Genomic DNA, 24,350 nt, shown 5'->3' with positions numbered 1-24,350 from the left:
ACGACGCACAATTTCTTTATACTCGTGTGCTGATCAGGGAACATCACGCCGGGAATAAAGGAAAGGAGAGGAAATTACGAAAAGTATTGCAGCAGAAACGGACGCACATGTTCTTATAAAGAAGAAAATCCAAGAGTATTATAAATACAACTACCACCGATCATGACAGGGTGTCGCAGCGGCAGAGTCGGGAGCAGAGCCCCAGCTCAGGACCTATGTTTCGTTCCGGGCATTTAAATATCGTGCAGCCACTGAACTGCGGGTTATTGTCAGACACAACGCGGTGGCGTGAACATCACAAGAAATAAAAATCAGTACAATATTATTGAAATAGAACACTTTAGCGTTCGTGTGCGTGCGTTTGTGTTGCTCTGTTTTGGGATTTCCCGTGTTCGTCGTCGAATTTGGCAATTGGCCGAGCCATTGAGAACATCAAAAGTGTGCCGTCTCTTAAATGTATGTAATTTGCCGGTAGTGCTAATGTGACAGCGACTCAACCTGTTGACACATCTATATACATTAAAAAATCTAAATGTTTTCCACAATGAAGTCACAGCAGCTTCCACTGACCATTCCTACCCACTGCGAAGATATGTTCGGTAAAAATAAGGCGACGTTAAATAAAACATACAATGAAAACGGTTGCTACGATGCCTTTATGTCGCCACCATTAAGTGCTAGTATCAGAAGTGATCACGAAGGCTTTCAGGCGCCAAAAGTAACTTTCTCAGGGAGCGTAAACAATACCAATTTTACATGCGCCGAATTGCAGTTTCCGGACTTCTCACACCCCTCCTTCACCACCGACACGCCCAATTCCGCTTTTAGTGACTACACTAATCACACAGGGCCTGAACAGGATAGGGATGATATTGTGTGTGCTTCCTCGGATCAAAGAGGCATGCCCTATCAGCAGGGTCAGTACACCCAGCTAAACCGTGAAGACGTCTTTCGCTTTGAGCCGGAGGATATTGCTCGACTAACAAGCAACAGCGGGAGCGCATTCGCCGAACTCGATGGATTAATGAAGGTGCCACAAACCCCGTATACACCTTGCAGTGCGCAAATCACTCAATTAGGGGTCCTGCCAACACAGGTGGGGCCACCTGAATCACATAATCAGGATACAGATTATTTTAACTATGACGAAGTTAATTGCCAGTCAAAAAATCAATCACCGTGCTCTTCGCCACATTTAGATGCTTGGTTGAATTTCAACCTCAGTGAATTATCTTCGTCAGAGGCAGCTCAAGAATCGTCACCAAAATTATGCAACATTTACGAGCGACAGCTGTCGCAAGTGAAAGTAGAGCAAACGCAAAAGAAGTTGCCGTCAATGAACTCAACTTTCGGTACACCAAAGTGCACACCCATGTGCAATAATTATGACGACTACTCCAATCTGTACAACAGTGCGGAGATGTTACAAGGTGTAATATATGACTATTCAAATGAATTTTCGCCCGACAATTTTCAACATAATATTGCACAAACTATTAAGAAACCAAACCGTGAACACAAAGTTATTTGGACAATTGATGAATTGGATGAACTTAACGCCGCGCTGGTCCTTGACGACCAGCAGCCACAACATCAGTTGAGCTCAGTGTCAGTTGACAGGTCTAATTTTTCAGGAGAAGATTTTCCAGTTTCAAGAGTTAAAATATCAAATGCTGATGACCAACTGCTAGCCACTGGCGGTAGCGACGACGACGACGACAAGGAGGAGGATGACATGGACGAGGTGTTTGCCACGCCAGCCGAGAGCGAAAGGAGGCTCAACTATTCAGACTTAGTGGACGGTGAAACTGAGCAGCCCGTTTCGCTTATATGCCGCTGGACTGCATGCAATATGGAGTTCGGGCACCAGCATGTTTTTGTAGAGCACATTGAAAAGTGTCACGTCGATGTCCGCAAGGGAGAAGACTTCTCTTGTTTCTGGCTCAACTGCCCAAGACGGTACAAGCCCTTCAATGCGCGATACAAGCTCCTCATACACATGCGAGTACATAGCGGTGAGAAGCCCAATAAGTGTCCGGTGAGTTGATAATTTGGCATTTTGCCCGTTAAATACAGAATACTCGTTTTCTTTCAGTACAATATTTGAGACTTGCATTTGGTTGAAAAACTTTTGTCTCGTTTGTAGCATAATTATATAAATATTATTGTTTGCATTAATAGACTGTCAATGGCACAAAAAAAAAAAAAAAACAAACAAATCTAGTTTGCCAGTATATCATAGGGGCGTTAATTATTTTTTCCTAAACGAGGTTTTATTTATTACAGAGACGGTACAAACATCATTAAGAAAGCAAGGCATCTGGCAGAGTTGCCACGAACCCTTTTTAAGCCACTTGAAATAAAACTGTCAATGACAATCATGACATTGCTCCATGTTTGGCTGTCTGCAATTCTCTTTTAAATGGATATTTTGGTAAACTCTTGATTAAATAAGATTCTGTGCCGCGACTTTCAACATCCAATACATCAGTGGCTGGATGCAAGCCAATTAGAATAAATTTCCCTAACAGTTCAGTTTTTGTCATACCTATGCTCCCTGAATTGCGAGGATTTGTTTTCCAGCAGCAGGGTGCTCTTTTTGATATGTGCGTGCTAAGAGTTCGCAATTTCCTGCGCCTAGTAATAGTAGCATTCAATAATGCAATTTTATCACTTTTAATTACAGTTTCCGGGATGCAATAAAGCATTTTCACGTTTGGAAAATTTGAAAATTCATCAGCGTTCGCACACAGGCGAGCGGCCTTATGGCTGTCAATATAAAGGTTGCCTCAAAGCGTTCAGCAATAGCTCGGATCGTGCGAAACATCAAAGAACACACTACGATACGGTGAGTATTCGTCTCTCTGGATGTTTTCGTATGTATATATGGCGGTGTGTGCGTATGCTGTAGAAGCAATTTGCTCCTCGTGTCAAAGGAAATTAAAGAGCCCGTAGCATTGGTCGCCTAGCCATCGCTGCCCAATTTAAACGCAGCTTAAAGTTTAAGTCATGTTGCAGTGTTTAAATTGTGCGCTGCTTCTCAAGGGAAGCTGATGTGACTGTCGCTGGTGCCGTTGCCTCCATGACATGTGCACATTGCCTGATTGATTTATGGTTTTTACGTGTATTTGTGTTGTGCCCAACGAAAATAGCAGCGACAGTAGCAATAGGTCCAACACTCACGACAAAGAATTATAACGTCATAGTCAACATAAGAGGCCCGGCAAAGCTCACTGAAGTTTCAAATGTCGACGGGGAAATTGAATAAGCGAAACGTGTTACACCAAGGCTTAAGCTGCTTTCATGCTCCATGCAATGAGTGGCAGCCAATCAGACCCACAGAACTTTGATCGCGAGAAATATGTTTTCATGGTTTTGGTTGCCCTTTTGCCTGCTCTGTGGAAACTAGGCATGCTGGTGTTCGCCCTGGACGCTGCCAGAATAAAATACATTGCGTTTTCGAAACATTTCACATAGAAAATATATCATAGGGCTAGATGCTTCGCTCGGTGGGTGCTAATGGGTTGGACATTTTGTTCCTTTTTAACACCATTGCCAAATAAATTGATTGATGATTAATTGGATTGGAAAAAAATAATATAACTATCCTTTAACTATGTTCTCTACTCAACAGAAGCCATATGCTTGTCAGCTACCGGGTTGCACCAAGCGTTACACGGACCCCTCAAGTCTTCGCAAACATGTTAAGAATCACGGACTAATGCGCCGCAAGTCTGCCAGTGGAACGCTCGCTCCCTCTAGCAAAAAGGCGCTCAAGACACGCCGCAATTCGGAATCGGCTGTATCCTTGAGGGAACCGTTAGGTTCAGGTGAGCAACGTCCGCAGCGCAGCAGTAGCTGCAGTGAGGCAGTGCAACTGATGCAAAATGATGTACACAATAAGAACATACTTATACAAAGGTTAACGGAAATAGTATCAACTCCGTCTACCGAAAACCGCAACCCCTGCAGTAATGACAATGTTTCATCTAATAACAATTCAATAAAATTTAATGAGTTGTCAAATTGCATTGCTGAACAAAGCCAATCCGGGACGACAGCCACGACAGTAGCTGGCCGTGAAAGCCAGGTACATAGATACAATGCAGTAGTTGAAACTGCAGCAACGGCAACAAATGACGGCTTCAGCTATTATGGTAGCAAAGGCGAAAGCGAGTGTGTAAACACATATGCTGCGATGGAAAGGAATACATTGAGCACTTGCAGCATTAACAGCGATAATTACATAGCCAACAACTATGATTGCTGCAACAACGAAAATATTAATAAATTTAACGATCTTGAACAATTGCTTAGTTCTACAGCGTTACCTAGCGAGCTGCAAAATGTTGGGACTGTTTTTAATTCAGGTGCAAATAAATGTCAATTAAATGAGTTCGTATCGTTTGAATATGTGCGAAAGTATCTAACGGATGTATTTGAGTCCCCCAGTGCGAAGAGGCCGAAGAGTCCTGTTACAAATTTTCAAGAGAATATTCCGATTCTAAATGATTTCGAAAATTATGATATTCAGTTTATTTGAGTATTTAATCTTTAAGTGAGATTGCTTGTCAAATATTTATATTTTATCCGAAGATCTCAACCGTATTAAGTAAGTGGTCAAGTTTATCGATTGTGGAAAAAAGTGTGTATACTCATTTGTATTTGTATATAGTCAATTATTTTTTTAGTTTTAGAAACTGTAAGCTAACTTGTGTTTCACTACGCTGGATATGTTTGTATATATTTATATAAAGCTAGTTAAATTGACGAACAATAAGTTTTGGCCTAAATTAGGCCAAGGAAAAAGGACTCGCATAAAGTTCCTCAATTTTACTTTCTTTAGTGATTAAAAAGTCTTCCCAATGAAAATTAGCAGTAACTATGAATATATTTCTAAGATACAAGGATTGTACTTCTTAGTTCTCAATAGAATTACAAAAATACACTAATACTTTTATAAATGGCTAAGAAATATATATAGAGATCAAATTTACATAGTAATACGCCATAAATTAGCGTAATATTGCTCCCAACAATGATGGAATATAAATAAATAATTTTCTCTGAAAGAAATTATCTAAATGTATAGCACTTTGCATAAAATGCAAGTGCTTTCTTTTATTTTGCAAAAATAAGGAGAGAATACAATGAAGAGGCGGTGCGGACAATTTTTCTAAAGCTTAAGCCTACCTCTCTTTAAAGCCTGGGTATTGCCAGGTAAATACCGAATACTGTAAAGTAAATATTTATATACAAGCAAGAATATCTTTCTCAACATCATGTCACTCCGTTCGTTTATACACTTGTATGAGCACGTATGGGGAAAAAGCAAAAAGGGTCACAGAATCACAATGCATTTAGTGATTGGTACTTGTCGTATATGCTTGTACACACTCACACGTGTGTTTTTGGTAGTTTGGAGTAGGATGCAGCCTATTTCCAAGTCGAGCTGAGTTAGTAAAAAATATTGGGAATACCCTGAACCCTCTTCTTCAAACATCAAATACATATATATTCTATTTTAGAAGCTATATGTCAAGTTTGGTGACTCTAGCCTTTATTATTTACCAAAATTGTCCAAAAAACAAAAATATCGATATCGATTTTTATCGATGGCTTGGAAACAGAATAAGTAATCGATTATCGGAAACAAACTCGATCTGCGCAGGCACTAGGAGCACCTACATCTTAAATTTCAAGTCTCTAGCTCTTATAGGTTCTGAGATTCTTGCGTTCATACATATGGACGGACGGACGGACGGACAGACGGACATGGCTAGACCGACTCGGCTATTGATGCTGATCAAAAATATATATACTTTATGGGGTCGGAGATGCTTCCTTTTGCCTGTTACATACATTTGGATTTTGCACAAATACAATATACCCTTTTTACCCATTTTCAATGAGTTTAGGGTATAAAAACCCGAAATTGCTTTTGCCTGACGCTCCCGTTTATCTCCATACTGTTACTCTGTTTTGGTTGTACGACAATAATACTAAATATGCTTAGCGATGTTTTGGGGGGTATAATGAGCCACACAATGCATTTAAAAGCGCTCCGAGTGTGACAGTTAATTTGCAGACCGAGAATGGTCTTCATTACCAACCACTCACACAAAAAACACCCGTCCACACACTGAAAAACATACAACAAAATGTAAAGCAATTAAAAGCAGTGCTGCACAACATGCAGCGCAAAACGAAAATATCCATAAAACATGGACAGCAGCCCAAATTTGACCTTTCGCGTTTCATATAACAGACTGCCTGCTGCGGCTACAAGTGGCCCACGATTTTGTTTTTGAGGTTAAAGTGCAAAAATTGCAAGCAAGTGTGTATCATAATACTCCATGGGGTTAAATATTTACGAGCACGCGCAGTCCCATTTCGGACTCTCAATGCATACGCTTCAGGTAATATATTTTTATGAAGATGACACTGCGCTGTGCTAAATGCTTCCAACTGCTAAACCAACCAAAAGAAATATAAGTTTATAAGAGAACTTTTCAAATAGAACATTTATGTGCATATAACATTTTTAATGTAAGAAAATATGGCAACAATTGTTTAATATGTGTAAAAATATGTATTTCTATTCTTTTTATACCCTGAACCCATTAAAAATGGGTATAAGGGTATATTGTATTTGTACAAAATCCAAATGTATGTAACAGGCAGAAGGAAGCATCTCCGACCCCATAAAGTATATATATTCTTGATCAGCATCAATAGCCGAGTCGATCTAGCCATGTCCGTCTGGCAGTCCGTCCGTCCGTATGTATGAACGCAAGGATCTCAGAACCTATAAGAGCTAGAGACTTGAAATTTTAGATGTAAATGCTCCTAGTTCCCGCGCAGATCGAGTTTGTTTCCGCTAATCGATAACTTACTCCATTTCCAGGAATCGATAAAAATCGATATCGATATCCTGTATTTTGGGCAATTTTGGTAAATAATAAGAGCTAGAGTCACCAAACTTGACATATAGCTTCTAAAATAGAAAATATATATGCATTTGATGTTGGAAGAAGAGGGTTCAGGGTATCCCCTAGTCGGGAGCTCCCCACTAGAGCCTCTTAGTTGTTTTTGTTTTAATTAAAAACAGTAAAGATTAGATTTCTTCGCCATGCCGATGATTAAATACCCTTTCAAATTAGAACACTGTTCTAATCTTAGTACTGAACAAAACTAAGCAGATAGCTTCATAGAATCGGACAGACGGAATTGGTTTTACTAACACAGCTCCAAATGCTCTTAATTGAGGTTAATATCTCTTTCAATATGTTACAGTTTTAGTGACGAAATTAAAATGCCGTCAACAAGGATATAAAGAGGTAGTACATGGTTGGGTAGCTGGAATCAGCCAAAACGTGAATACATTTCATCCCTCCCACGAAGGTCACAAGCAAAAGCGCGTCGCTTAGTTTTTCATTTATATAGCTCCTCGCCTTTCCCTGAGAAAGGGTTGGCCAGCAGTCGGCCGGCAAAACTGACATCAGGCCAGTATCCGGATTTTGTTTGCGTTTGGCGCTTTCGTTAGCAATTATGCAAATAGGGAGATTGCTGTAGGATGATATTGTGAAATTCCATGCATTTACAATTTTCTAATCAATGAATTTTAATTTATGTCTTCGCTCCCAGTTGTTGTACATTTTCGAATGCTTCTCGCGCATAGTTGCAAATTTTTGTAAATGGTTAAGTTTTTAATGTGTAACAGCTATTGGACTTTTTATAGAGACATCCAATGCCGGTAGGATTTTTTAATTAAGAAATGATGCTTCAACTATAAATCACAACAAAAAATGTACCTTAACAGAAGTTTCTGCTTTGGAGGATGTCTATGAAAATTATTAAAGATATTAACATAGCTAGAACAGGCGAGGATGGGAGCAATAGGATAACGAAAAACATGTTTCTGATCTGTAATTAAGTTAACGTTGGCACCGCGATTTTGTCAGTTGTTTTATAATTCATAAAATGTTCAGCTTCATCAATATTCATCGCGAATCCAAGCAATTTAACAATATTGGGATCCTCTTTTAATTTGTCTAGCAGTTGCGTCACGTTTTAATTCTTAATTAAATAAATGATTTCCATTGACAACATTAAATATTGGCACAAGGGAAATATTAAAATAAATAAAATGCTGCCCATCCGCCAACATTTTATTTTCCGTCATGCATCGCAAAAGTTATGGAAATCAGCAATAGTTCTTATATATTCCAACTCATATATTCAAGCACGTAAGTAATGTTACAGTTTTCCTTGTACATTTCTACATACATCAGACTTGTAAAACAAGTTTTTCCATGAGCGTAATTAGAAGGCTTACTGGACTGAATTGTTGCTAGCATCGTGCTTAAAATGCTCTTTTGGCGTTAAATTTATGACAACCGCACATGTTCGTTGCTGTCGTACTCAAAGGCAGCAACAGACGCATTAACTCTAGCAGCAGCAGCCAAAACTAAGCCACCGGCGGCATAGGTGGTAACAAAGGCACCCACACTTTAGAAACTTTCCAAGAATGTATGGCTTCTTTTAGGAAGCAGCTGCATCATTAAAAGATTTTCAAAATTATTGCACTCCGCCGGCATTGGCGGTAGCCACATCGTTTCGATACCCGGGCGTAAAACGCCGAGTAAAACACATCCTTAATTTGAGTTTGTATGTACCCCACCACGAGACGAAAAATTGCTTATTGGTCATTTGTATCACTCATTACTTGTAAGTTTTGCCGTTTTTTTTGTTAATAATTTGTTAAAACAAACAAAACAAACAAACAATCCTGCTTTATCTTGGATCTTGCGTCTTTCTAAGATGTCAATCAAAATCTTGAATATGATTGTGTAATCAACCCACTTAATAATATTAATGAGGACTAAAATATTTAGTTCTATCGTACAAGCGTTATTTTCTATCAATGTCATTAAAATAATTGCAAAATCGCTATCTTTCCTGTTTATGTTGCTTGGGGAAAACAATTAAAGTGGGTGCGTTTTTTTCAATTGATAATGAAATGCAATTAGAAAGTGTGCAGAATTCAATGTTATAAACAGTGCAAGCCACTCGAAAAGGAAAAATGGGAAAATTGATGGTGCTAAATGTAACAATAGAAGTAATTTACACAATTTCCTCTTTCATTCGCATTCCCTAAAAGATTTTGCCTTGCACGGCAACGTGAAGCCAGCATTGAGCCTGCATAATAAAGCATGGATTCTGTAATTAAAGTTTGTCGAAGCCTGGCTACTGCACTGTTGACGACAGCAGCAGCAGCATCACAAAGCATCATCAGAAAATCAATCCCCGCATCACAACACCGCCACAGCGGAAAATAGAATTCAATTAACGCGCTTAAATTAAACTGCCACTTCCGGTTTTGATGACGTTTTAATCTGAGCCTGCATTGGGCAGACAAGAGAAAATTTTGCGGTGTGGTCATACACTTTTGCGAATCCAACAAGTGACTGTTGCTGACAACAACGGCGCCGTATCGCCTCTTGCGTGACACTTGGATGCTGAGGTTGTTTACTTAAAGCCAGGCTTGGGCTAGCTACGCAATTTTTTAATTTATTTCAACTCAAGTTTTAAAATTATCTAAAGTGGTAGCAGACGGGTCCAATCGTCAGTCTTGACTGTGTGTCGTATCCTTCGTTTATTTCCCTTGATGCTTAGCCTTGTATTTAATTTACTACATATCACAAACAGATAATATTGGCTGTACCAATGTCCTTACCAACTCCAAGAATATTTCAAATTGAATCGTTAAATTGCTTTATTTACGAAACTGCATTTCAGTCATAAACAGTTAATAAATTTTTGAAGGCCTTACATAGTTACATATTAAAAAATGAATTTATGTTCAGCTCCTGCAACACAAAGAGCCCTAACATTTGCTTTTGTGTACTTTGCGAGGGCCATCAGTTGTCAGTCATTTACTCAGTAGCTGTGGATTTATTTAGCAGGTGGTAAGCTTAGAGACTGCAACAAAGCAACTTAGGTTTAATTAAATTAGTTTAAAAAACTTGGGCTTTAGTCAGTAGCGTGCAACTACCAAGTGTTTCAAAGGTACTCGGGGGAGATTATTCAAGGCATATCCTACGAGCTTTTGCTTTTAGACAGTTGGCAGTTGTCAAACAATGATCACAGGTCTTAGCCTTTATTAACGTCATGTTGCCAAATACCCTTTGGCGCAATTTACCTTTCGGTCGGCATTGCTTGAAGGCGAAAGCAATGATTGCATATATCTCTTCGGCAATACTTGAACGAATGGGAGTGAAAAAACCACGGCAGATAGGACATTTTTCAGTGCGAATGCGGCACTCGAGACAAAGCACATGTCCATTCTGGCACTGCAGAACTGGAGGTGTTATAATAGAGTTGCACACAGGACACTCTATTGCCTTCAGAATACTGTCTACAATTATGACCAGCCGTTTCAGACTGGTTGGCATGGGAACGCAGCTGATGCTCTGTAAAATACAAAAATAAATATGAAATTCGTTTAATGCTGGTGACCATTATTAAGGTTCTTACGTTCTCGTCGCAGTCGAATTCATGGTCGCTATTCCAACACAAAATTGTAACGTGATCTCTTTGGCTTTTAACAATTTGGGCAACTTCGGCTATCCTCATACCAAGAATATCTACACCGTTAACCTGAAAATTAAAAATTTCAAAGAAGTGTAATACTTTAAAATAAGTTGTACCTAGTTAGGACAAGATCCTGTAAATGCTGTTATGCTGTTAATGTTGGGTAAGAGTCGTACATGTGTGATCAAATGGTTAAATTAAGTACTAATAAATCAATCGTTAGGTTAAACGCTTCTCGCTGGACTTCGTCGTGTAAATATTACGTAAAGCAGTTGGACTGCTTAATTTCTGTTGAACGTGGATCTCTGTTTCAAAGTAAACTGTAACGGCTGCAATGCGCATATTGTGGTTTGATAAACACTTGCCTTTTAAAACAATTTTTTGTTAAGATGCCTCTGCCATTTGGTTTGTACACCTAACAGCAATATTTGTAGTTAGCTAGTAGTTATATCTAACAGTAGAACAAAGGAAAAGTTATGACATGTAAATAGGTAACATAGAGATATAATTTTTTATTAGTCTATTATTATTAGACTATTAGACTATTAAAATAATAATAATAATAATAATAATAATAATAATAATAATAATAATAATAATAATAATAATAATAATAAAAATAATAATAATTATAATTAATAATAATAATAATAATAATAATAGTAATTATAATAATAATGACAATTCAATAGTCGCATAGACAAAAGCCTCAAACGAACCAACCTTTAAAATGCAATCACCGGCCTTTAGGCCACGGAGCCAGGCAGGTGTGCCCGCGGCCACTTCACAAACCTAGACCAAACAAATACAATTAGTAAATAAATTTTAGACAAATTTCAAAGAGGGTATAAAGTTTATACCCAAGGATATGGGTCCCACTTGCTGCGCGTCAAACAAAATCCAAAATTCTCAATTTTAGGTGCGGCACGTGGTATTGTTAAGAGACGCACGGATGACTCTTGATCTTGACGGTACCTTTCGGTATTGCTGGCATTAATTGCGTTTTTTCCATTTTCATTTAAGTTGCGCTCTTGCATTAGACACGTTTACTCTGTTCAACTCTGTCAAAACTAAGCCGAAAGTTTTAATATTTTGAGTTTTGTATTTTGAGCAACACGAGCCGCGGAGCATCAAAATAGATACGTGTTTAACGCGTGCTCACAATAAACATACTGCCTCAGAGTTTTTACTAAACGCTCGATTCGCACTTTGTTTGGCTCGTAGTCTCCCTGTGTAGTCGCTACGCTGGTTAACGCTCGTTCATATGAGGTGAAGAGCGGCTTAGTGTAATCGTATAGAGCATCCGGAGGCGTGAACTGCCACCATCAAAATTAGTGAATCCATTAGTACAGAAAATATATAAGCTTTTAGCGGTGCTTGAATAAAAATTAATATAACATACTCCCCGCAATATTTACACAGTTGGTTTGATTTGTATTAGTTGGCGGATATTGCTGTTGTGAATGTGATGAAAAATACATCGCTTTATAGAAATTTTAAAAATGTTACTTATCAGATATCGATTTTAACTCTGCGATATTCATTCTGATATAAAAGCATTGCGCGCCTAAGATAGCATATCCGACCCCGTAAGTTTTTCTTTTTTCTGGGGCACAGCCAAGAGAACGAACGACTTAGTTAAATAAATGGACCGTAGCGCGTGTTATGTATAAAAAAACAATTTATTATAAAAACACAGTTTTTTGCCACGCCGTTGTTCGCTACGCCGTTAAAGTACTTAGTTGGTTCTTTGCGCGCAGGTTATGTTAAACATTAAAATTGTTAATTATTGTACCGCGCACCTAGCAAGCTTCCGAAAACAACATGGGCGGTTAACGTTTCGAATGAACCTTTTAATTTGTGTTTAATTTTAATTTGTTTAACTCAATAACGAAATTTAGAGCCAAATGGTCAGTTAAATAAACACAGCAACTACCTGTCAAGTTTGTAGCATAAAATTTAATGTTTTTAATTGGCGTGGTCACAACAAAAATTGGATTTTATTAATCAGAAGGCAAACAACTAATTTCAAGTGCGGCTGCCACACAAATGGTATACAAAAATTTACATTTTTGAAATACCTACTGTCAGATTTGTAATCAAATTAGTTAAATACACAAATTCAGTCCCAAGTGGGAATATATTATTTTTTCTTGAAAAATAAACAAATTCATGTTTTTATTTCCTTATGCAGTGCTTGCAAAGCTTTACGCATTAACGACCGTATAAGCTTTCTGCAGGTGGCGCTTTAGAGTAAAGGTCAGCTTACTTCGGGCCGTCTGTTGTTGCTTAGCGAAGCCACAGTTTACTTTTAGCTCTTTGAGTTTGCGCAGGTGCCGCTTGCAAGTTCCGTTTACGCGAAGTGGGAGTGCGGTACCGGTGCAGGTTTAACGTGTGCCGTTAATCACATTAATAATTTAAGCAGTAGTACATAATTATACAAGTTAAAGTAAGTTGCAAGAACTTTATAGGTGCTTGAGAGCCACGGACTGTTATTGGGCTTGGCGTAAGCTTTCAGTTACTTTATTTGAAAGCGATTCTAGACAGTTGTATTTTTTTTTTGTAAGCATGACTGTGTTATTAGTAAAATGACCTTACATGTGGCTAGATACAAAGCCCTTCTGCAATTTTATTGTTTTGGCGTTTAAAGTTAAAAAAAAAAAACAAGAATAAATGAAAATGAAATGTTTAATATCAATGCGCGCCAACGCACCCTTACGAAAATGATCAGGAACTGAATGTTATAAGTTTACAAAATCAATGAGCGTTGAAAATATATACATATACCGTACATATATAGATAATTGCATACATACATGTTATTGCTGCTTACATGTGTATATGTTATTTCTGTTAAAGCGGGCAGTGATTGCGGTGGCGCATGCGCAGCAAGTTTTAACTGTTTGCGGTTTCTGGGTCTCTGCCGAACGTTTCGTTATTTTTGTTTTTTGACTTTTCTGTTGCTGTAGCATTTGTGTAACTGTGACGCAATTCTCGTGTGAAGTTGTGTGTGTTTCGACTTGTTGGCTATTGGCTGAAAACGAAAGCGGCAAAACCCCTATTAATTGTACACTTGTACACACATATATATATTTATGTACTTATGTATGCCGCCACTATTGCTTACATTGCAAAAGCGAACAGCTGTTTTAGCGTTTAGCTGTATGGCAGTCTATCTGGTTTGTTAGTTATAATTTGCGCGCGCCAATGATTAGTTCATTTAAGTTGTGAAGTAAAGTATAAAGCTTCACTCTGAATCTCGTTAATTTAATATATAAATTACAAATAACGGTAAATGTTGCAATTTTTAATAATTTAACTTATTATTGGAGCACATCGAGTTGGCGTTAAAAACAAATTATTGTTTTTGCTTTCATACAGTGAAAACAACCTTTTGTAGACGCGTCCGTCAGGCATTTATTGTGCCGTCAAGAAGAGTCTCCGCCTAATGGAGGCAGATTGCGGATACTGCACCTTTAGATTTTGAAATGGTCGATTTAACTAAAATATTTGCTTTTCTTGAAAAATTTACTTTGCTTATGGTTTAGTACATTTTGTCTATGTTAAAACCTTATGTAATCGTCATTTGAATATTTCTTTCAATATGCGATTATATTTGAGTGCAGCGAGCAATAACTCCAGAAGCAGTATATGTATCGTTGCTAACGGTAATTACTACTCTATCCTCTGAATATTTTTTAAAGAACTATTTCGGTCCGTCCAAGTGAGTTAATGAGGTTTGAGAGAAAATGTCCAAGATAGGGGTCTACAAGGTGTCTATCGGCTAGCGAATATACTTTGATTTTGAGTCGGTTCTGGCTTCGTTTTTTTGGCATTGAAACCTATTTGTATTTAAACTATGCTAAGTCAATTACTCTGCGTTTATAATAACTTAATTTAAAGCTAAAAAATCAAGTTAAATTATTATTGATTTACTTATAAGTCGATGTGATCAGAATCGGCACTTTTTGCTAAGCTTTTGTTTTGATACAATTTTGACATTCGCTTGCCTTTCGACTGTGAGTACTTCACGTTTTCGACGTCACACAAATTTCATGGCCAATGTCGGGTAGAAGTGAAGTGAAGTGGGCGCTCGTTCGACTTAAAGTTAGTTCATTGTGAGTGTTCAGGTCTTTCCATGTATGCATGTATGTAGCTTTTTAAGTTACACACTTATAAATCAAAATTTCAGATTGCAAATAATAAATATTTTCTGATTAGTTAGTAATTAGATAATAGTTACATTTAGTACGGAGTAGAAAACATCATGGCTGGGCAAACACGGAAGAGTATGATAATCAATAGATGAAAATATAAACTCGTAATACACGAAATCCTTCAGTCCGATTCTGAGCACTTTAGATAATGTGAATGCTTCTTCTTTCCCTAAGCTATGAAGATTCCAGTCTATTTTGTCTTAGTACCCGCTCAATGTTTAAAAAGGAAGGAGTTATTGAAAAACACATAAAGTTGTTTTGCATTAACATTTGGAGCCAAAATTTCAGATTTGAGGTATCTAATTTTTAAAGTCTCTGAAATCGCTTTACAATGCTCGTCTTTCTGGCAAAGTGTAATTGTTCAGTTACCATTTTCAGTGAGTACAGGGTATACATATTGCTTTGCTTTCCATGACAACTATAAAGCATTAGCGGATGCTGCTCACAGCGGCCTTACTGCGTAGCTTGATGTACTTGAACTTGCGTTGCCCGCACTACTCATTCATAAAATTACACGGACTCAGTTTTCGACGCTGCTTATTTGATTCGCACATTTCCGGCTGTGGCTGTGGCCAACTATTTCTAGTGCTTATAAGTATATACCTTCGATCTTTTTTGTATAAGTGAATGCAATGCCAAAGTTTTGCCACCCCTTCTAATTTATATGCGTAATTGTATGCTATTTTGTTTGCGATGCCTGTGGCGGTGAACGCGACGTATGCTTAATTACAACCAGTAAGCAAAAATTTGGTCTGACGTTGGCAACTGTGCAACTTTCAACAGCCTGCTAATTAATTGTGTTTCGAAGCTGATGCCAAGAGGCAAAAGAATTGCCAAGAAGGTGCAAACATTATATGCGGCAATATTAAAGTCCAGTGCCCTCTCATAATTAATAGTACATGAAAAGAAATAACCGTTGAGTTAGGTTTGTAAGCAATTTGTACGTGCGGCGCATACAAAACGGGACCTTGATCTGAGGTTCGCTAACCGTCTTTACGCCCTCTTAACTATTAATAGGGCTTTCCACTCATTTTTAAATATATATGGATGTGCTTAAGAGTGTCAGATTCAGTGAACACACGCTTTTGTGCATGTGTATGCTTAGATAAATTACTTGAAAAACTTTGCACGTTCACTCTTCAACGTCAAAAAGGTGTAAATATATATGTCTAGAAATCAAGCTCACACAATCAAACTCTCGTTATCTTTACCTTATCTCTTACAGTTCCGTTAATATGCTGCAGCAATGCACTATTAAGGCACCCAATGGTGCCTTGGGTTTGAATTTGAGTCGTGCACCATGGGACCCCTATCCGTGGGTCAGCGGAGTGCAGGATGAGTCAAATGCGCAGTTGGGTGGCGTTTGCATCGGTGATACGCTGCTGCAGCTAAACGGAAAGGATGTGTTAGGCATGAGGATCAGCGAGCTAGCCAAGCGACTAAGCGAACACTGGCGTACCGGCGCTGAGCATGTGACTATGATGATGTGGCGACAGCAGCCAAGCGGGTCGATTTCGACTGGCGATTCGATGGAATCGACGCATGTTGTGGTAAGCCGAAAGCTTGCATGGTTTCAAAATTGTTATTACATTCGTTATATGTGTGTGCCATATAATATATGTTAGTTAATCAAACAAGTCACAGTATATTTTATGCAATAAATCAACAATATATATCATCGGAGGCTACCGTTCCTATTGTTTTACCTTTGGCAAACAAACAAAGGCTTACTGACAAAATGTTCTAATGTCCGAAAAAATTCATACACTGATTCACCCATCATGCAAGTAACTTATCATACTTAAATATTTCACTCCAAAATTGATGTCAATTTAAAAGTGCAGCATCTTTTTGCCCTAAGGGTGTCTGTCCCCCAAGGTTTTTATCTGGCAGTCATATTCCAGTGAACTTTATCAAAGTTGACACTTTGTATGCAGTACTTCATTCAAAATTCAATTGACTCAAATTTAACAAGGATGCAATCAACTAAAATAAAATACATACCACAATGCCTCATGCCTCACTAACGTACTCTATGACAGTCTGTATTACAAATCCATATAAATTTAAATCAAGGTAGCCTCCAAATGCTTATGGCTTAACGCTAGGGTAAACGATTTAATAGTATAGTAATAAATGTATATTTGAAGTGTGTGTGGAATGTATGCAAGCACTTTACTGTATAAACTATTTAGTTATCAGTCCTTGACCTAAAAAACACTTCCTTTTGGCTAGTTGGTATACTAAAAGATTTTTTAAAACAAGTATTTTTAAGAAATTATTGCGCACGTGTTAATGCAAGTATCTATGCTGAGCATAGAAAAAGTTTATTCAAAATGCTAAATTAAACTTCTTCTTTCTTTTCGTTAATTTGCCTTTGCAGCACCATGGCCTTAACCAACAATCGCTGCAAAAGTTTGCAACATGCCTGCAACATATTGCCCAACTACTGGAGTGTCCTGTTTGTTGTGATGTAAGAAAATAAACTAATATATATATACTCTTTATATCTATATGTGTACAAGGGGGTTTTTCCTGGCGTTGCCCGTTGCATCTTTTTGCTTCAAATATGTTATATAACTTTTTCCCATTTCTGCCAGTAGACAATTTTAATCTACTCGCACTATCTTGAACTTAACGTCTAAAGTTCTATTTTTATAAAATATTTAAAAATCTATTTAAAATCTATCGATTAAAGAACTACATATTTGAACTAACGGTTTCCGGCTATGTTAGTCTTGTAGTTAGAATCCTCAAGCTCTTTGACAATTCTATCTAAGAGCTGTGAATTTGGTGAAAAACGAAGAAAATAAATTTTCACAAAGATGACTTTCTAGCCGAATGGTTTTTCGCTATTTTTACAGTTGTGAGTAGAATTTCCCAAAACCCCCCCTTAACGTGCATTTTTACCACATAATATAACGACAGCGTCGCACCTCTTACGGTTTGAACTGTATGTTGATCACCAATCAGTCAGTCCGACAGTTTTATATATAGAGATATATATTTATTTTTGTATGAGATTTAAACAAGAGATTGGTGAATGCTGCCATCGGCGCTCTTTAAAACGGGCATGTGAGTTGCATATTGATTAGGTCGGTGGTCTTTTGGCGTGCATCGTCAGTTGGTTGCCAGTTGCCGGTTTTAGTTTTAGTTCGTCATTATCTAAGTTAACCTAACTCAACTCTGGTCGCAAAACTTAGTTGGCAGTTGCCGCTTATTTCCCTTTGTGAGCCGCCTGCATCATCATACACCGCCACGCCCTCGCCCATGCTGTTCTTCCGGCATTGCGTTGATTTTGCTGCGCAAGTTTGTTGCTAATCACTTGACCGTGTATAAAGTTGAAACGTCGAGCCGTACCAGTGATTGCGTGGCCATGCCCATGCTGCAGGTATGCTGTCGTGGTATTGTTTACACAATTACTTACAGCCTGACGCTGTCATGACTACAAATAACGACCGATGTTGTTAGTTAATACCCGTTTGCTTTGTTATTACTCACCTATACTTATATTTTCGAAGCTCTATTTTTATTTTTTAACATTTCATTTGTGTGTGATGTATGTATATGGTATATGTACACATGCACATATGTATGAATATATGGACACAAAATCATATATTTCGTATGCTTCTTAAATGTTTGCTATTGCATGTGATTTGATTAGCTTTGTCCGCCTACCTGCCGGCACTTTTGCGAAATATATCGAGCATGCTGGCATGATTGATTACCAAATTTAAAAGTCAAATATTGTCGATTAGGCATGACCGGCACTACGGTCGGCCGGGTCATTTTCTTGCGGCACCTGCTACACAGTGCCCCAAGTGCCGGGGCACTGTACTCAAAGCTTGCGCTAGAATTTAAATTAAAGCTACGGCCAGTGGCTGTTGAAAAGTGCTAATCTGTAAATTTCTTATAGCTACCATGTCAGCAAACACGTAACTTCAATTAATTAGACAGAATAAAACGGTCGGCACCTCCAGCCCGGTATATTTTGACTTGCATTTAAATATTAAAGTTATCTTCTAATGAAATTTAACATGCAAAAACACAGTGCCATGTGTTGACCATAAATAAAGCATTAAGCATGTGGCATGAGAGCAAACCAGAGACGCACAGACGGTTGCATTTGTCACTTGGACAAGCGAACATACATACTAAATACTTACATAGGGTTTGGATGGGACACTCCGGTTCTATTGGAGCAGCCTGTCAAATAAGCTGAAGACATTGCTTGCACGACGACTGTCTCCTGTCTTGCTGCCAACACTTAATACGTTATTTGCTTATTAACCTTAACTTAGTTTATAGAAAGCACCCTTTAATAGTGTCTCAGTATGTATTTGTCTGGCTTGCGGCCTACTTTGGCGTTCTATATCGTATTTGGAAACTCTTTGTACGGCACGAATAAAGCATCACTTTCCGGGTATCTAAATTAAGAGTTTATGTGTATGCATTTGAATATATGATAATAAGTAGGTTGTGCCAATGTGTATGCAAACAAGCAAGTCCATTAAGTTATTAAGGGATTTGTTGCGCTAGATTTTCAATAATTCTATAAAAGCATTCTCTTACATTTACACTTTTGTATAGTATACTTCAGTATGCCTCTACCAATGCTAAATTCAACCTATAAATAACAAATTAAGACAACTTTGTGCATTTAGTCGTCTGTATCTCTCCTTTGGAGCCTATTGTTGACTTTAAATAACATCAAAATCGCAATTTCATTCTATTAAATATGCATAAGCTTAACATTTCATAAGCTGCAAACGCATACGGAAGAAATAATTGCAATAGTTATTTTCTAGACTAGTGGGTATCCCTTGACTTTGCTCAAGGCACCATTTCCCGCTAACAGACACTACTCGTACTATTTTTAATTCCAAGTCTTGAATTATATTATATTTTAGATAAACAAAAAATATATGAAAATCTAAAGAGATAAAAATTTAAAAAATATCCTTGGAAATTAAATAGAAGCCGAAACATCACCCACTTAATCTTTGGCCCCTTTTCCACCACGGAATATGCTCGACTATTTGATTTAAGGCATTTTTTTTCTTATATATTATATTATTTTTATGGGATTGGAAGCAAATCGGTTTACATTTATAAAAATCGAATTTCATATTTGTAAATGATGGCAAAAACAATTCAAGCTGCTGTACAAAATTGTGTCTTTATTGCTACATATTTATAGCTGCTCCTGTGCACATCGAGGCAGGGCCACGTACATACATGCATTTAAATACGTACATGCAAAACGCATCAATTGAATTCCTCTACTGATATTTTTATTTTACTTCTCGAGACAGTCCCCATGTTTCTGTGTGTGCACGGGATATTTTACGTTTTTGTAGGTCCTGTAGCTTGAAAAGCGCAAAACTGTTTTGTATGCACAAAATACAGTTATATTATTTTAATCCGCTTGTAATATTTCCTTTTTTTTTATTTTCAATTTGTATGGAATCCTTTTATTCTTAAAGTATTGGCAAATGTATGTATGTAATACAAAATTTCAAAAACGATGATTATAAAATGGAGGGCAACGACTATATCATTGTTAACGTTTCAATTCTAATTAATATTCTCTTTGCATAATTTCATATCTTTATTTAATTTGGGCTATGCTGCCTTCCTGCTGATGGCGACTTTATAACTGACCTCGCCATCGTGTTCGTCGGTTACCTTGATTATGCCTACTGCGACTGCATTGGGTCAACTGCGGCTACTGGAATACAGGTTATTAAACCACCTGGCTGGCAGTGCTGCAACGGACACGTGCTTTGCAATAATTGCCGTAACCGCTCTGAAAAGTGTCCGGTTTGCAGAGTGCCTTTGGGGCCACGGGGACGGTGTTTGCTGTCGGATAAATTATTTACGCTGCTGGCGGAGAATTTCCCTTGTGATGGTCGTAAGTATGGCTCATTCTTAATAGTCAAACAGGCAAGTGTGCCAAATGTTGTTGAGAGAACCTATTAATATGTCTTCAGTGCGCCAGTTGTTGGATAAACTTTTGGAATATCTGGTTGTAATCTACCTAAAATGGTGCTTAAATTAGCGTTGTCATTAGTATAATGTCTCTGCCTTGGACCATTATTTGCATTTGCTTTAGTTTGAGCCAAGCCAAAAACTTCAGATTCCCATTCACATTACTTCAACGTAACAGCCGAAAAAGGTACAGCAGAATTACAAGGGAGCGCTGTTTGTCAATGGCTCGGTGCAAAAGTTTTCACCTCCGTAATAGCGGTTTGACAAAAAATGAAGCTGGTGTCAACATTTTCCTAAATCTCGGCACAAATTGCAAACAAAAAAAAAAATTAAAAAATTAAAAGGAGCATCCATTTAGAGTTGAGTGAAAAGTCCTTAGGTCCTTTTTAGGAGAAAGAGATAAGACAAAAACACTTTTTAAAGATTAGAGTATCATCCAAATATACCAATCATATAAAAAGTCTATTCTGTTTTCTTATTGTAGTTGTTTTTGTTTATTATATAATTATGTCGCATAAATTGCAAAAGTTTTTTACGCTTTTTGCCCTCCTCTCTGGATACTTTTTCTTAACATTGTTTTCTAGATTGCTTTGCTTGTTTTATATGACGGTGATGGTTTTTGTATCTTATACCTTATGCTTATGAAATGGGTATGAATGGAATAATAAACTTTTGGGACTGTATCCAAAGTATATGTAGTCCGTTCGTCTCTATGCAAGGGGACGAAAAGGGGTATTATATTTATGAGCTTGCTCTTTTGGTCAAGAGTTTCGATTCTACAAAAAAAATGTGAGTTTGAATACTTGTGTACGTATTATTATTGTATATCCAACAAAATTAGATTGTTCGTAAACATTTCAAGATATCTTTTAGTTAAGCTCTGGCCACTAGAGCACAATATGTTAAAATATCTGTCAATCAACGTAACCGAATTTCTGCAGTTTTCAATTTAAGCATTTCCATACAATACTTGCTAGCTTGAAATAATGTGAAGTTGAAAACGTAGCTAACAAACGACAATAAAAGAAAACAATGACGTTGCTTTTCTAAAAGGCGGATGCATTTGCTCTTGTTGAACTTTCTTGGTACTTTGCGGTCTTAGTACTTGCCTCTAAATTAAGTGTGGTTTCTTAATAAAAAATTGCTTTAGTATTTTCACAATTAGTTCTGCGCATGTTTCTATGTATGTAAGCTTTTACTAAGTACTTATTTGTATTTGCAAGTTCCTTCACGATAAGCTCGTGGAAATGGCTACCGTGGCTACGAGTCAAAAAGGACAATTTCAATTGGCCAACAGAAGTCGTGCAAGTGTGTAGGTTAAGTGTAACTCTTTTTCTGTAGATAAATTTTCAGTTTAAAAACGCTTTCGAATTGATACTTATGAATGCTCAAATATATTTTCTTTTTTCTTTGTTTTTAATGTTTAGTTAAACAAGACAAGAATACTGGCGTGGCCCGCGAATGCAATAACAATCACATCAGCGCCAATAATTGCACAAATGAATATCATAGTCAACCAAAAATGGCATTGCCCAAATCAAATTCGGAAAAAAAGTCCAGAAAAACAGACCGTCAAGTGCAGGCGGACACAGAGCCTTCAGTTGTGAATAACGCTCGGGAGGAGGTCAGGAAGCAAGTTCTGGGTATGCCGAAGGGAAATGAGGAAAGTGTGCAGGTACGAAATAATGTCAACGATGCAAACCTGCAACGTTGTGTGATAAAAGAGCAGAAGAAGGAAAATGTCTTGAAAGAGCTTCTACAGGACGGCAACAATATGCTCGTTAAACCAAAGTTAAAGTTGAGTAAGAAAAGTTGGCAGATTACAGGCCAAGATCAAGCCGAATTGCACAGCAATGAAGTTGGAAACATAAATAATGGCCAACAGCACTTACTGGGACCGGGGCAGGTGTTGAAGCCAAGCAAAGGCCACCAGAAATATCAAAATTATCATTGCCCGACTGGGAAATCATGCAACAACCTGGCGAAACTTTTCCAGCCAACCAGTGCCAACAAAATGTCAACCGCCAAACAAGCGACCACCGCAGACTCCCAAAAAGAGTTGGATACAGTCGCTGAAATTGCACTTGCTGCTGCAAAAAACAGTGTGGCGACCTTATCAGCGGGGACCCATAAAGGGAAGCCCGAAGCGGAGGCGCTGGCCAAATTTTTGAACAGGCCATCAATAAAAACGCCGGTACACACGCACCCAGACGCGTCCAAGTGGTTGCTGCTACAGCATCTGAGCGCAGAGCATAACTTGGCTGCTGTGCACATCTATGGCACCTTTGGCCAACGCTTGCATGTCCAAATTCAAATGATGCCTCAGGAGAAGCATGTCTGTCTTAGTCTGAGTGAAACAACATTAGCCGATGCCGGGTCTATTCAGGTGCACACATTTTTCTTAGCTGTGGTGGCGATCGGCACAGTTCGGAATGACAGCTATGCAGTATTCCTCTGGCACCTTAACCCGGACCAAGAGGTCCAGCAGAAATATCAAACAGTCATCGAGTCACAATGCAGACAGGTCAAATGGTTTGGCACAGCTCAGCCCCTCGTGCGGAGTTGGTCAGAGATTAGCGCAGCAGGCGAATTTCTTACATGGACCGTCAAGAAACAAAGCTCCTGCACGGGTTTTGATATTACCGTGAAACGAAAATAGCACTAAACTCTTATTTTAAGTTACTGCCATGCTTCTATTTGCAAATTCAATTGTAGATGTGTACTGATTTTTGCATGGCATGTAGCAAAAATAAATTCGCACGAATGCAATTTAAAATAGTTTGCATAACGTACATATGTACAATCAGATTTTTTTCTAGCAAATTTGAATAGTGAAAATACAAGCTTCTTCCCTTTTGAATTGTATACTATGTTAATTATATTTGCATTTTTTCATCTCGTTCATAGCATGATTTTAAATATGGAAAATACAATTTTAAATGTGTTAAGTCAGCTGAATTTTTAATTAATAAAAGCATTTAGAAATATGCTTGCCTGGTGTGGCAGGTACCCGGCTACATCATGACATGATTGCCCATTAAACTCTTATCCGCGAGGAGTTATTTTTTCATTTTTGTATACATATTTGCATAAAACCAACAACATCAAACTGCCGCTGCTTCCTGATAATTGACTTGCACGCAAATTAATGTTTTTTGCTTCGCACATATATACATGCATATAAGTATAAACATTTGAATATATGCACCAGTAGATATATGTATTTATTATTGAAATTGCAGTTGTGAGGGCGACTGTTACATAGAAAAAATTGCTGTACCAATTCTTTAGTAAATGGTGTATAAACTAAAAAAAAATGAATTAGTAAAAAAATCATAAGGCAACATTATTCTTGGTCAAAATGCATGGGTAAATGGTATATCCTATATAGGCATAGGTCAAAACCACCCCCATAACTCGGTCAAATCTCATCCGATTTTTACGAGGCGTGGGTCCTTTTTCATTGCTCGCCCCTTGATAAATTAAGCATATAATTCTGGCAACATTATCCCTGTTTTAGGGTTTTTAGGGACCTTCATTCTG

At 37.8% G+C, this 24,350-nt stretch overlaps 3 protein-coding genes across 8 annotated transcripts; 2 read left to right on the top strand and 1 right to left on the bottom strand.

Annotated features, from left to right (window-relative positions):
- Nucleotides 1-544: 544 nt before the first annotated feature.
- LOC115768644 lies at nucleotides 545-4,543 on the top strand. Its single transcript, XM_030713316.1, has 3 exons — nucleotides 545-2,038; nucleotides 2,687-2,848; nucleotides 3,635-4,543. The coding sequence occupies exons 1-3, from the start codon at nucleotides 545-547 to the stop codon at nucleotides 4,541-4,543; spliced, it is 2,565 nt and encodes an 854-aa protein (XP_030569176.1).
- A 5,233-nt stretch (nucleotides 4,544-9,776) lies between these two features.
- Nucleotides 9,777-11,973, bottom strand: LOC115768633. 3 transcript variants are annotated; one of them, XM_030713300.1, is made up of 5 exons: nucleotides 11,457-11,961; nucleotides 11,320-11,388; nucleotides 10,540-10,662; nucleotides 10,205-10,475; nucleotides 9,777-9,984 (listed from the first exon to the last, which is right to left on the bottom strand). In XM_030713300.1, the coding sequence occupies exons 1-5, from the start codon at nucleotides 11,631-11,633 to the stop codon at nucleotides 9,962-9,964; spliced, it is 663 nt and encodes a 220-aa protein (XP_030569160.1). In that variant the 5' UTR covers nucleotides 11,634-11,961; the 3' UTR covers nucleotides 9,777-9,961. The 3 variants fall into 3 exon arrangements, with proteins under 3 accessions (XP_030569160.1, XP_030569159.1, XP_030569161.1); XM_030713299.1 differs by having other exon boundaries at nucleotides 9,777-10,475; nucleotides 11,457-11,955; XM_030713301.1 differs by lacking the exons at nucleotides 9,777-9,984; nucleotides 10,205-10,475; nucleotides 10,540-10,662 and adding an exon at nucleotides 10,967-11,047 and having other exon boundaries at nucleotides 11,457-11,973.
- Nucleotides 11,974-12,631: 658 nt separating this feature from the next.
- LOC115768650 lies at nucleotides 12,632-23,752 on the top strand. 4 transcript variants are annotated; one of them, XM_030713326.1, is made up of 5 exons: nucleotides 12,632-12,648; nucleotides 16,039-16,363; nucleotides 17,197-17,286; nucleotides 20,559-20,730; nucleotides 22,235-23,752. In XM_030713326.1, exons 2-5 carry the CDS (start codon nucleotides 16,049-16,051, stop codon nucleotides 23,464-23,466), a joined length of 1,809 nt encoding a protein of 602 aa, XP_030569186.1. In that variant the 5' UTR covers nucleotides 12,632-12,648; nucleotides 16,039-16,048; the 3' UTR covers nucleotides 23,467-23,752. The 4 variants fall into 4 exon arrangements, with proteins under 4 accessions (XP_030569186.1, XP_030569183.1, XP_030569184.1 ...); XM_030713323.1 differs by lacking the exon at nucleotides 12,632-12,648 and adding an exon at nucleotides 12,938-13,045; XM_030713324.1 differs by lacking the exon at nucleotides 12,632-12,648 and adding an exon at nucleotides 13,820-13,887.
- The last annotated feature ends 598 nt before the right edge of the window (nucleotides 23,753-24,350 follow it).

Source organism: Drosophila novamexicana, unplaced genomic scaffold, assembly GCF_003285875.2.
Source record: "Drosophila novamexicana strain 15010-1031.04,08,12 unplaced genomic scaffold, DnovRS2.1 tig00001876-arrow-arrow-pilon, whole genome shotgun sequence".
Classification (NCBI taxonomy): Eukaryota; Metazoa; Arthropoda; class Insecta; order Diptera; family Drosophilidae; genus Drosophila; species Drosophila novamexicana.
The sequence above is the reverse complement of the archived record's forward strand: the minus strand, read 5'-3'. Positions and strand labels throughout refer to the sequence as shown.

Bases quoted from the DNA above. Each gene is read 5' to 3' on its own strand.
- LOC115768633 (XM_030713299.1), bottom strand. From the start codon at position 11,633: ATGCAAGAGCGCAACTTAAATGAAAATGGAAAAAACGCAATTAATGCC. The intron at 11,389-11,456 runs GTATAAACTTTA...TGTTTGGTCTAG, and splicing joins AGTGGGACCCATATCCTTGG to GTTTGTGAAGTGGCCGCGGG. The intron at 10,476-10,539 runs GTAAGAACCTTA...TGTATTTTACAG, and splicing joins AATTCGACTGCGACGAGAAC to AGCATCAGCTGCGTTCCCAT.
- LOC115768644 (XM_030713316.1), top strand. From the start codon at position 545: ATGAAGTCACAGCAGCTTCCACTGACCATTCCTACCCACTGCGAAGAT. The intron at 2,039-2,686 runs GTGAGTTGATAA...TTTTAATTACAG, and splicing joins AGAAGCCCAATAAGTGTCCG to TTTCCGGGATGCAATAAAGC. The intron at 2,849-3,634 runs GTGAGTATTCGT...TCTACTCAACAG, and splicing joins AAAGAACACACTACGATACG to AAGCCATATGCTTGTCAGCT.
- LOC115768650 (XM_030713326.1), top strand. From the start codon at position 16,049: ATGCTGCAGCAATGCACTATTAAGGCACCCAATGGTGCCTTGGGTTTG. The intron at 16,364-17,196 runs GTAAGCCGAAAG...TTGCCTTTGCAG, and splicing joins TGGAATCGACGCATGTTGTG to CACCATGGCCTTAACCAACA. The intron at 20,731-22,234 runs GTAAGTATGGCT...TTTAATGTTTAG, and splicing joins GAATTTCCCTTGTGATGGTC to TTAAACAAGACAAGAATACT.